The sequence below is a fragment of the Heptranchias perlo genome, chromosome 31, assembly GCF_035084215.1.
Source record: "Heptranchias perlo isolate sHepPer1 chromosome 31, sHepPer1.hap1, whole genome shotgun sequence".
Lineage (NCBI taxonomy): Eukaryota > Metazoa > Chordata > Chondrichthyes > Hexanchiformes > Hexanchidae > Heptranchias > Heptranchias perlo.
In genome coordinates, this window is record NC_090355.1 from 21,798,522 (window position 1) to 21,811,600 (window position 13,079).

General features: G+C 39.9%; 1 protein-coding gene and 1 long non-coding RNA gene across 4 annotated transcripts in view; one reads left to right on the plus strand and one right to left on the minus strand.

Moving 5' to 3' along the window:
• The window catches only part of scai (suppressor of cancer cell invasion), a 119,035-nt gene that overhangs the window by 62,220 nt on the left and 43,736 nt on the right, over positions 1-13,079 (minus strand). For both annotated transcript variants that reach the window (XM_067969711.1, XM_067969712.1), the window contains exon 2: positions 5,807-5,943. In XM_067969711.1, the coding sequence (XP_067825812.1) occupies positions 5,807-5,916 (110 nt within the window). In that variant the 5' untranslated portion in view covers positions 5,917-5,943. The remainder of the gene's footprint in view (positions 1-5,806; positions 5,944-13,079) is intronic.
• LOC137300564 (uncharacterized) overlaps positions 1-13,079 on the plus strand; it is a 63,705-nt gene that overhangs the window by 46,812 nt on the left and 3,814 nt on the right. The window lies entirely within an intron of this gene.

The following is a 13,079-nucleotide window of genomic DNA, read 5'->3' on the forward strand; positions in this document are numbered from 1 at the left end:
CACATTTCATTACTTTCAATACCTTTTCACCTTGACCGAATACCATTGACTGACAGCATTTTGTTCTCTTGTTCAAATCTCTTCATGCCCCTCCCCTTTCTCTAACCTCCTCCGGCACTACAATCCTCCAAGAATTCTGCGTGCATCCCTCACTCCCTTTGCCTCACCATTGGTGGCCATGCTGGAAATTTCTGGAAGTCATGCTCTAAACTTCTGAGTGGACAACCAAAATGTACACAGAGCAATCTCTGCAGAAATCCATTTCTTGTGGATCATGCAAGCTGATCCCATATGCAGTCACTAAGCTTGTGGAGTTAGTTACACACGCCTGCACTCATTGAAAACTAAACTAGCGTTTTCCATATCAGCTTTTAACAGCCCTTAACAGTCAGATGATCAATATAATCTGGGAACAGCAGTACAGAGGTTGTTAGAGCACCATTCCCTCTCAAGTTTGGTAAAAGGCAACTATCATGCCACCTGAAAGAAAATTTTCAGCAATGCTGCACCATTTGTAACCCACACTTCAACTGTATTTCACATATTGCAAACTCATTGTCAACATAGAATAATTTTAACATGTTTGTTTACAGGTTTAGTAAACTTTAGGCTGTTCACATATGCCACAGGATCTTTCAATACACAGTAATATTGAAGCAGCTAGATTGTGGGAGGGATCAGGCAGCCCAAGGATTGAACACTTGACTTCTCCTTTCTCAATGTTGCCTTACTATGTGTATCATGAGTTTTAGTTTCTATTAACACTGAATTGAATATTGTTTTGAAAGAAAATATCATTGACGTTTCATGTAAAAAAAATCATTGTTATAAGTTACTGTACAACAACTTGCATTTATATAGTACCTTTAATGTAAGTGAACATCCCATGGCTCTTCACAACAGTGTAAGAAGACAAAAACTGGCAGAGTGAAAAGGAGATATTCGGAGAGGTGACTAGATGCTTGGTCTAAAAGGCAAGTTTTAAACTAAGGTCTTTGAAAAGGAGGGGGAGAGAGAGAGACAGACAGACAGAGAGGTTTAGAGCAGGAATTCCAGAAATTTGAAGGCATGGCCACCAATTATGAGGCAACTGGAGTGGGGTTGCACGCGGAGTTCTTGATGATTGTAGCGCTGGAGAAGGTTACAGAGATAGGGGAGAGGCATGGAGGGATTTGTACAGAAGGATTAGAATTTTAAAATTGAGTTGGTGGACTGGGTGTCAACATAGGTCCGAGTTCTTAATTAACGCTTTCAACATTGAACGTTCTTGTGCGAGCACAGGGGTGATGGGCGAGCAGGACTTGGTGCGGGTTAGAATAAGGGCAGCAGAGTTTTGGATGAGCTCAAGTTAATGGAGGATGTAAGACAGGTGGCCAGCCATGGACACAAACTTGGGGATTCAATACCAAATTAACATTGTCACACGGTATATTTTCTGCCATTTGTTATGCTTTTTGCTAAACTTGGAAATTGCAGAAAATTTGCCATGTATCTGCAGTAAAAGAGTGTCTCAGCTAACTCAGTGGAAAAAATTTATGACTGAGTCAACATGTTATAGGGACATTTCCACACAACTTTGAAAGATGTTACATACCTCATTATCTTGGCACTAAATTCCACTTTTAAATCCGAAGAAACCTATTGCATATTTATTCCATTTAGGCACTGAAGTACATAAACTAGTCACACATAACTGTCACAAAAGAATACCTTCATGTAAATAACTTATGGTTAATGTTCTTCCAATCAGTTTGTGTTCATTTTAAACTGTGGTGTTAAATATTAATTCTAACTGATTTACTGAAGCATGCTCCAACAAGTCTGGTGCAGCAAATGATAATGAGGTATGTAACATCTTTCAAAGATGTGTGGAAATGGTCTCTAAAACCTCGCATTTGAATTTCTATACAAAAAAGGGAGTATGTTTGACTAAGGGAACTTCTAATACTGCACACTCAAGGAGAGAAGTAATGCAACAGTGATGATACAATTAAGACCTACTAAAAAGCATCCAGTTCACTTCTAACAAGTCGACATTTAAATGCCCCACGTTGCTTAACTAGAACGGTGACCTGCATTTATATATAGCGCCTTTAACAACCACAGGATATGCAGAAGCACTTTACAGCCAATAAAGTGCTTTTTTGAAGCATAGTCACTCCTATAACATAGGGAAATATTGTAAACAATTTTACAACACATTTATGTAATTACATTTATGTAATTTCCACACCACCTGAGGAAGGAGGAAGCCTCCGAAAGCTTGTGGGATTAAAAATAAAATTGTTGGACTATAACTTGGTGTTGTAAAATTGTTTACAATTGTCAACCCCAGTCCATCACCGGCATCTCCACATCATAGGGAAATATGGCAGCCAATTTGTGCACAGCAAGGTGTCACAAACAGCAATGAGATATGGATTATCTGGTTACGTAAGACCATCAGAGGTAGGAGCAGGCCATTTGGCCTCGAGCCTGCTCCACCATTTAATGAGATCATGGCTGATCTGATTTTTACGTCAACTCCACTTTCCCATCTTTTCCCCATATCCTTTGGCCTCCTTGTTGATCAAAAATTTGTCCAACTCACCCTTGAATGTATTCAATGACCCTGCCTCCACAGCTTTTTGGGGTAAAGAATTCCAAAGATTCATGATCCTCTAGGAGAAGAAATTCCTCCTTACCATCTTCAATGGGCGACCCCTTATTCGGAGACTATGCCCCCTTGTTTTAGATTCCTCCATGAGGGGTAACATCCTCTCAGCATCTTATGTTTCAATGAGATATCTCATTCTTCTAAACTCCAATGAGTGTAGACCCAACCTGTTCAATCTTTCCTCATAAGACAACCCTTTCATTTAAAAAAAAATGTTGGTTGATGGATAAAGATTATCCAGGTCATTGGGAGACTGCCCCTGTTCTTTTGACTAGTGTCATGGAATCTTTTACAGCCACCTGAGAGGGCAAACTAGGTTTAACATCTCATCTGAAAGTCTCTGGAGTGGGGCTTGAACCCATGACCTTCTGCCTCAGAGAGAGTGCGACCACTGAGCCAACGCTGGATGGTTGTAATCTTCCAGAAGTCACTCGATTCTAGAAAGGTCCCAGCGGATTGGAAAACCACAAACGTAACACCCCTATTCAAGAAGGGAGTGAGACAGAAAGCAGGTAACTATAGACAAGTTAGCCTAACATCTGTCATTGGGAAAATGCTATAATCCATTATTAAGGAAGTAGTAGCAGGACATTTGGAGACTCATAACACCATCAAGGAGAGTCAACATGGTTTTATGAAGGGGAAATCGTGTGACATTTATTAGAGTTCTTTGAGGAAGTAACGGACAGGGTGGATCAAGGGGAGCCAATGGATGCAGTATATTTGGATTTCGAAAAAGCATTCGATAAGGTGCCACATGAAAGATTACTGCACAAGAGAAGAGCTTATGGTGTTGGGGGTAATATACTAGCATAGAGGATCAGCTAACTAACAGAAAACAAAGAGTCAGGATAAAAGGGTCATTTTCAAAATGGCAATCTGTAACTAGTGGAGTGCCACAGGGATCAGTGCTGGGGCCTCAACTATTTATAATATATATCAATGACTTGGATGAAGGAACGGAGTGTCCTGTGGCCAAACTTGCTGATGATACAAAGATAGGTGGAAAAGCAAGTTGCGATGAGGACAAAAGTGTCTGCAAAGGGATATTGACAGGTTAAGCGAATGGGCAAAAATTTGGCAGATGGAATATAATGTGGGAAAGTGTGAAGTCATCCACTTAGGGAGGAAAAATAAAAAAGCAAAATATTATTTGAATGGCAAAATACTACAAAATGCTGCAGTACAGAGAGATCTGGGTGTCCTCTTACATGAAAGAGGAAGTCAACATACAGGTGCAGCAGATAATCCAGAAGGCAAACAGAATCTTGGCCTTTATTTCTAAGGGGATGGAGTATAAAAGCAGGGAAGTTATGCTACAACTATACAGGGTGCTGGTGAGACCACACCTGGAGTACTGCATACAGTTCTGGTGCCCTTATTTAAAAGGAAGGACATACTCACGTTGGAGGCAGTTCAGAGAAGGTTCACTAGGTTGATTCCGGGTATGGAAGGGTTGTCTTATGAGGAAAGATTGAACAGGTTGGGTCTACACTCACTGGAGTTTAGAAGAATGAGAGGAGATCTTATTGAAACATACTAGATTCTGAGGGGACTCGATAGGATAGATGCTGAGAGGATGTTATCCCTCATGGGGGAATCTAAAACTAGGGGGCATAGTCTCAGAATAAGGGGTCTCCCGTTTAAGATGGAAATTAACAGGAATTTCCTCTCCCAGAGGGTCGTGAATCTTTGGAATTCTTTACCCCAAAAAGCTGTGGAGACTGAGTCATTGAATACATTCAAGGCTGAGTTAGACAAATTTTTGATCAGCAAGGGAGTCAAAGGATATGGGGAAAGGGCGAGAAAGCGGAGTTGAGGTAAAAGTCAGATCAGCCATGATCTCATTAAAATGACGGAGCAGGCCCGAGGGGCCGAATGGCCTACTCCTATCTCTTATGGTCTTATATAGTAGAGAAAAGAAAGATCTTCACAACATAGACCATTTCTCTCGTGTTATCAGCTCTTCACTCATGGAATAAAATGGGCATCCACTCTACCAACTGTATATTCTCTGATATGATTGCAGTTTGTCACCACCAACCATTTTTTGCTGGCATTGTACAGCAGTCAACAGTTTTCCACTAGAATATTCAAGACCTCAGAATAAAACAGTATTTCATAGGTTATTTTTAAAAATGTGTCATTTGTAACTGCCAATAACTTAAATTTATTGGTTGCACTTCTCAGGTATCAGTGGCAAGTAATAATGCTTGATTAAGGCATCCATTACTTATTGAATTTCGGCCTTCTACCACTTGAGCATATTTTTTCCTTTTCTGTAAAAGGCAATCTGTATTTACATATTCTTGCATTAGATTGTATCAAGCTCTGCATATCTCGGCATCAGCCAGTGAATGCAACACTAATCGCTATCAGTAGCTACACTTCTGATTTACAACCTCTTCAAAAAGCAGCCGCAGTTTTATGCTTGTGTGCTTCAACAATTCATTTTGCAGCTCACATGCCAACCCCACATCATTAAGCCTCATGCTACAAACCACCTTCCAGAAGAATATCACCATTTCCAGTAAGAGATGACACATACATTCCACTGGAATCACAACACTTGTATTCTTTCTTGCATAAGATCATTTAATATTTTTTCTTTTAAAAACGAGCCAGAATTCACCTCAATTTTCCAAAATCAGCAGTTTTCTTTCCAAGAGCAATTCAGCACATGGATTTCTTGTAGAAATTATTTGATAAAGGAAGAACAAATCACCAGCTGGCGTAAGTGTTGTATTAGAAGGAAATGCAGATAGGGTTAGATGAAGTAGGATGGGAGACGGCTCGTGTGGAGCATAAACACTGGCACAAGCCATATGGGCCGAATAGCCCGTTTCTGTTCTGTAAATTCAATGTAATTAAAAAGGGCAACAATTGAAATGAAAATAACTTTTTGAAGCAGTTTTTGTTAAAGCTAAAAAAAAATTCAGCATGCACACATTTAGGGTAACGTCAATACTGTAATATGAACACTTTCATTATATACTATTGCCCCACAAAAATATTAAGAGGAAGGGAAATATTTTTATTCAAAATAATCTGCTTTTCATAAAAAGATACAAGTCACTGAATGCTGCAAAGGAAAAGACACTGCAATTTTCCAGAAAATCAAAGTGAGTCCAACTGATTTACTGCACTGACCTTAAGCCATTGAACAGCTGTTTGGATTTATCAAGTAGGTAGCAAAAATCAGTAACTGTCTTCCTCTCCCCCAATGGAATATCATCATCGGTTCCTCCCCCTGCTGTCATGGCTCCTTCCAGATTCAATACTGAAAACTAATAATAAACTTTACATTAGTACATTGAACTACAAGTATTGTCTTACACATTATGGATATGTACATTATATAAACCTGTACCTCACCTAATTCCACGAAGGATTAAAAAAAAAAGCAGCACAACTATTCCATCCATGTGACTGAAATAAAAATGAAGTTACTGGTCACTTGTAACCAGTGATACAGCCAACTTGGGAGACATTGCCCCATCAGTGACACACAAATGAAGTCTTGAACAGTTATTGCACAGTAGAGAGAGCCACAGCTTCAAGCTTGTTACACAATTAGTATGTTTATGACACTAATTTTGCCTGAACAGTCACTGTACTTCAAAAGTAATTCATTGTGTAGCACTTTTGAGAATCTCAACATGATAGTATTTGTATTTATTTAGCACTATTATTTAAGCACAAGCCATCCCTCAATTATGCAACTCACTTGCAGCCATCTATTGTATTACAGTACATTGTGTCATGCAGTTATTAAGCCAACATTTACTGAATAAAAGGCTCTCCCTGATGGCTCAGCAAGTTTATCTACTGACAAGTAAGCAAGAGAGACCAGCAGGGTCCTAGATTTGATTCTTGGTCTGTGCTGAGTTGGCTGATATTGCCTGGGGCAGTCAGTCATCGGGGTACTACAATTAGTGACAGTACCCATGGGCTAGGGAGATGAGAAAGAGAAAAAAAAAAGTTCCTGATCACTGTCCAGTGACCTGCTGGAACTGCCACTGAACATTAAAGATGAAATCAGGTTCAACTGAGATGATATCCCTCACCATCAAATGAATGGTCTGCCAACACCCACTTTCAAGGCTAACAAGTGAATGATGGCCACTTAGGCAAAGTATTGTTGCTCATGGGACCGTTCTTCAGTAAAAGGATTCAACATCATCAGTAGAAAAAGGAGAAGCCACAAGCCACTATTAGGCAGAACAGGAGTTAATTTTTTTTAAAAACAGCAGTTTTAAATTTTACGACGACTTTGCGTGGAATAAACAATTTCAGAACACATTGAGGCAACTAGAAGAATGAAATACTGTTCAAAATAATGCCAGTCAAATGTTACCATTGCAATCAACATAGCAACTCCAGTGCCCATGAGCAAGCCACCCATAAAACACCAATAAAAAAACTCATTCCAGTATAATCACAACAGAAAGCACAAGATCCAGAGATGTCAAATGCATGATAGCAAAAAGGCTATCATTTCCATGTAATGACCATGTTTCAAGCCACTCCACTTTTTTTTAAATTTAAATATTCATAGTGCCAGGAGAACCATTTTAAATCAGAAAACAAGTTAAAAACTTGCTGGATAGGCCATTTATCCAACAAGTAGGCACAACCAAACACACAATGCTCATCTTGGTATGAAGTGGTATCCAAGAGTTTACAAACATGATTACATTAATTTGTTAAACATTTATATTTTATTTCCTGAAATCAGCTTTGTGTACACTGAATTAACCTTCACACTCCTGCAAAAAAAAGCTTGTAAAAAAGTGAAGCCACATTAAATAAAAAACATTTATAGCACCTTTCACGACTATAGGACGTCCCGAAGCACTACAGTTATTGAAATATTTTTGAAGTGTAGACGCTATCGTAACGTAGGAAATGCAGCAGCCAATTTTGCACACAGCAAGGTCCCACAAACAGCAATGAGATACATAACCAGATAATCTGTGTTTTTAAAAAGATGTTGGATGAGAGATAAATGTTGGCCAGAGCACTGGGAGATGCCATCCGATTTTTAGTGAGGGCAGATGGGGTCTCTATTTCACGTCTCATCTGAAAGACGGCACCTCCGACAGGGCAGCATTGAAATATCAACCTGCATTATGTGCTCAAGTCTCTGGAGAGGGGCTTGAATCCATGACCTTCCGACTCAAGAGGCAAGAGTGCTACCACTGAGCCGAGGCTGACATCTTAGTTAAAGTTGCCTTTAATATAAACTAACTTGCACTATGACAACATTTTTTTTTTTAAAAGTCAAGAATTTGAAAGTTATTACAAGTGGAAGTTAATGGAGCATAGATGAACAGAAGCATATTAAAAGAACCTAGTCAAACAATATTTATGTTGATCGCATACACCCAAGACTGTGCTCTTTGAAGGAGGTAACAAAATGTACAAAATACTTTATTTCCTGCAGCTGTGCAATGCTAGCTGGAATGTGAACTCCGGTTTCAGCATTTACTTGCTCAGTGACTGATGTAGTAGTGCAGAACTGTGTTCTCAGAATAAGCTGAAGCATAGCGTTACAGAGGATCTTGCTTTGCTAAGGACCTGCCTTGGTGAGGATCTCAATTCACACAATGTGATTCACTGAAACGCTGCTGACACAATAAGTTCTGAAAGCATTTTGAGTAAGTGAGAGCGGCAAGATGATCAGTTTTTTCTATGGGTGTGCCAATCCTGCAAGAGCTTCATAAAATTTATACTACCTCCATTTTGCTGCAGCCCACATACAATTAACTGGAGGCATGCTTGAAGTATAAAATAGAAATCTTGGCAAAATTTACAACACAGAAGCCATCCATTCAGCCCATTGTGTCTGTGCCAGCTGAAAAAAAGCCATCCAGCCGAATCCCACTTTCCTGCTCTTGGTCCGTAGCAGCACTTCAAGTGCCTATCCAAGTACTTTTTAAGTATGATGAGGATTTCTGCCTCCGCCACCCTTTCAGGCAGTGAGTTCCAGACCCCCAGCACCCTCTTGATGGAAACATTTCTCAACTCCCCTCTAATCCTTCTGCCAATTACTTTAATCTGTCCCCAGTTATTAACCTCTCTGCTAAGAGAAATAGGTCCGTCCTATCCACTTTATCTAGGCCCCTCAATTTTATAAACCTCAATTAAATCTCCCCACACACTCTTCTGTTCTGAAGAAAACAACCCCAACCTATCCATTCTTTCCTCACAGCTGAATTTCACCAGTCCTGGCATCACCCTCTTAAATCTCCCCTGTACCATCTCTAGTACAATCACATCTTTCCTGTAATGTAATGACCAGAACTGTACATAGTATCTCTAGCTGTGGCCTAACTAGTGTTTTATACAGTTCTAGCATAACCTCCCTGCTCTTATAATCTATGCCTCAGCCAATAAAGGAAAGTATCTCACATGCCTTCTTAACCACCTCATCTACCTGTCCTGCTACCTTCAGGGATTTGTGGCCGTGCACTCCAAGGTCCCTCTCTTCCGCTACACCTTAGTATCCATCATTTATTGTTCATTCCCTTGCCTTGTTTGCTCTCCCCAAATGCATCACCTTGCACTTCCCCAGATTGAATTCCATTGCCACTTTTCTGCCCAGTCCATTGATCAATTTCTGCAGTCCACAGCTTTTTTCCTCACTATCAACCACACAGCCAACTTTTGTATCATCTGCAAACTTCTTAATCATAAATGTTAAGCCTTCTCCTCTCCATAAGTGGAATGATTAACTGCAGCAAGGGTTAATCACCCAGCAGACCAAACACTACTCAAACCTATCCAAATAAGTCAGGCAGTCAGGAGAATTAATGCTGCTTTCGACTTGTTCTTGGGATGTGGGTGACGAGCAAGATTACAGTCATTGCCCATCCTTGTTGCAGAGCAGCAATTAAAAAAAAACTGAGCAGCTTGCTAGACCACTTCAGAGGGCATTAAAAGTCAACCACAGTGTGGGACTGGAATCATGGATAGGCCAGACTGGTATGGATGACAAGTTCCCGTCAAGGAAGGAGAGTACTACACCAGTTGGTAGTTCATTGCAACTGGCAGCTTTCATGGCTATTTTCTTCTGGTGCCAACCCATAAATTGCCACATTTATTGAATTCAATTTCACAACACATCATCATGTTTGGAATTGAACACAGCCTCTAGGTTGGTAGTCCATAACAATAATGCTACTATACCCTGATAAAACTGAAATCACTCAGTGCACAGACAGAAAACCCGCATTACTTGACACTGCATTTATAGAAATTTGCTAGTCAAATTTCGAAGTTTGCAGACGATACAAAATAGCAAGGATAGTGGCAGACTCCAGGAGGTGAGACATGACAAGCAATTTAATGCAGGCAAGTGTGAAGTGATGCACTTTGGGAAGAACATGGAGAGGCAGTATAATCTAAAATGGTACTATTTTGAGGGGGTGCATATTCACAAATCTGGGCAGGGCAAGTTGATATGGCGATTATGAAAGTGTATGGGATACTTGGCTTTGTAAATGAGAGCACTGAATGCAAAAACAAGGAAATCATGCTAAACCTTTACAAATTACTGGTTAGGCCTCAGCTGAGTATTGTGTACAATTCTGGGCACCACACTTTAGGAAGGATGTCAAGGCCTTGGAGAGGGTACAGAGGAGGTTTACCAGGGATGACGGACTTCAGTTATGTGGAGAGACTGGAAAAGCTGGGATTGTTCTCCTCAGACCTGAGGTGGTTCGATCCAACAAAGGTTTTCAAAATTATCTGAGGTTTTGAAATCGCAAGTAGGGAGAAACTGTTTCATCTGACAAGTGGGTCAGTAACCAGAGGTCATAGATTTAAAATAACTGGCAAAAGAACAAGAGATGAAATAGGAGAATTTTTTTCACGCTTACAGTTAGGATCTGGAATGCACAACCTGAGAGTGTGGTGGAATCAGATTCCATAACAACTTTCAAAAGACAAAAGACAATTGGACATGTACTTGAAGAGGACTAATTTGCAGGGTTATGGAGAAAAAGCCAGAGTGCGGAACTATATTGGACAGCTCTTTCAAAAAGCAAGCAGGCACGACAGGCCAAATGGCCTCCTCCTGTGCTGTTAAGATTCTAAAGACGTGGTTTTCAGAAGGAAGTAGAAAAATCAATATCCTTCTATCTAACACCATCACATTCTGCAATGATTACCAGGCCTAACATCTCCAGATATACAGGATAAGTTTCTGTATCCCTCAATGCTGGAATTTGAAAAAAAGGTTAATTTGATTATTTAAATGGCTAAAATGTAAAAGGATAAAGGGCAGCTTTCCCCTCACTAACAGTACTTCTCAGTAATAGCAAAGCCTGTAATCCTAATGTAAGCAATTGCTAATCTTGAAATCTGTTGTATTGCCAAATTGGTAAACCTGCTTGATGATTACATAAGCTAATTAACAAACCTCCTACACCAATTTTGAGTCTTTGTTCATTTACTTTGTTCTGACACAAATGGAGATGATTCAAAAAGTTATTCAACACACCTCCTTTAAAAATAAGGTTTCAAGTTAAAGATAGAGTATAAAGAAGAAAAAGATTTGAAGCTTTGCTTAAGATTAGAGTACTATTTGTCCTCCTGCAGGTGAGGAATGGAACATTTTCATTTTAGGCACCCAGTGTCAGAATCAAGCACTCAGGTCAAGTGCAGCATGGTCAGGTGTATAGTAATGGTCCCTCTACTCTACCTAAATCCCCAACTGCATCAATATGACCTGTGGCTTCTCAGAATGAGATTGCCAATTCAATGCCAGTTAGTGGCAAAGCAGAAGCAATTTTGTTCTCAAGAACTCGATTAAGTCTGTTTACTTCAGGCAAGGCCTTTACTACTAACAGACAGAGGAAACTTATCAGTCTGGACAGAATTCAAACACCAAAGTAAAAGGCCATTTTTAACCCACAATCACCAAGTCTAATTTTTTTTTAAAAAATTCATTCTCAGGACATGCCAATTACTAGTTGCCAAGATGGTGGTGGGCTACCTTTTTGAACCGCTGCAGACAGTGTGGTGTAGCAGTTTGATATAACTTAGTGGCTTGCTATGCCACTTCAGGAGGGCAGTTAAGAGTCAGTCACGTTGGAGAGAGACTGGAGGGTCAAACGAGTCAAACTGGATAAGAACAGCTGGTTTCCTTCCCCAAAGGGCATTAGTGAACCAGTTGTAGTTTTAGGACAATCCCATAGCTTCATGGTCACATTTACTGATAAATAAATCTGGGAATAAATTGTTATTTTTTTTCAAAAACTGAATTCAAATTCTCAAACTGCCGTAGTCAGATATGAACACTCATTCTTGCAAGGTCATTAGTACAAGCCTCTGGGTTACTCATCCAATAAGATAACCACTACACTACCGTACCTGATTTAATAGAGTGACTCCTGCAAAGGTTTCCGTGATTAGAGAGTTTCAAACTCGTTTTTTTTTCTGGCTACTAGAGTCCCTTGTATTAGGACGTACACTGAAGCAACTAACTTAAACAGCACACTAAAACCAACATGATACTGGGGCACAGAGGGTTAAATTACTAAGGACATGGTTGCATAGACTCGGCTTGCATTCCCTTGAGTATAAAGGATTAAGGGGTGATCTAATTGAGGAGTTTAGCCACTAGACTGAGGATGATAGGGTGGGAGTCCAGAGCAAGGGGGCATAACCTTATAATCAGAGCTAGGCTGTTCAGGGGTAATGTCAAGAAGCACTTCACACACAAAGGTAGGGGAAATCTGGAACAATTCCTTTCTCTTCCCTACCCGCCCCTGCAAAAAGCTGTTGAGGCTGGGTCCATTGAAAATTTCAAAATTGAGATTGATTTTTGTTGTTAGGTATAAGTATTAAGGGTTATGGAACCAAAGTGGATAAACAGTTAAGATACAGATCTGCATGGTCTAACTGAATGGTGTAGCAGGCTCAAGGGGCTGAATGACCTACTCTTGTTCCTCTTATGTTCCTGGAAAGCTGAACAGTAAATATATAAACTTCACGAACTGAGCACGATTTGGCCTTTGGTTGGAGGATATACTGCCCAAAGAGATCTCCGGAGAACCACAAGATTGTTTCTTGTCCAGTTCCTTAAATTTCTTTCTGCTGCAGTACAGTAACTTAGTGAATGAATGTGATGGAAAAGATCAATACTCCAAATCTGGTATTCTGCCAAAAACATCTGATGTTTGCGCAGTCTATGGTTAATCAAATGCATGTTGATCCATTTTGTTATTAAAAAATTTCAATTCATAATGTGTAGCTACACAACTGTATGAACTTAAATCTTGATTTAGGAGACCCAAAAAAAAGCTCACCACTAACCAGTCCCCACCTTCCCAATTACATACCACTGTCTCTAATGAGGTAAATAGTAAAAACTTACATGACAATGTACATTTGTCCAAGTAGTACCACCTAATGT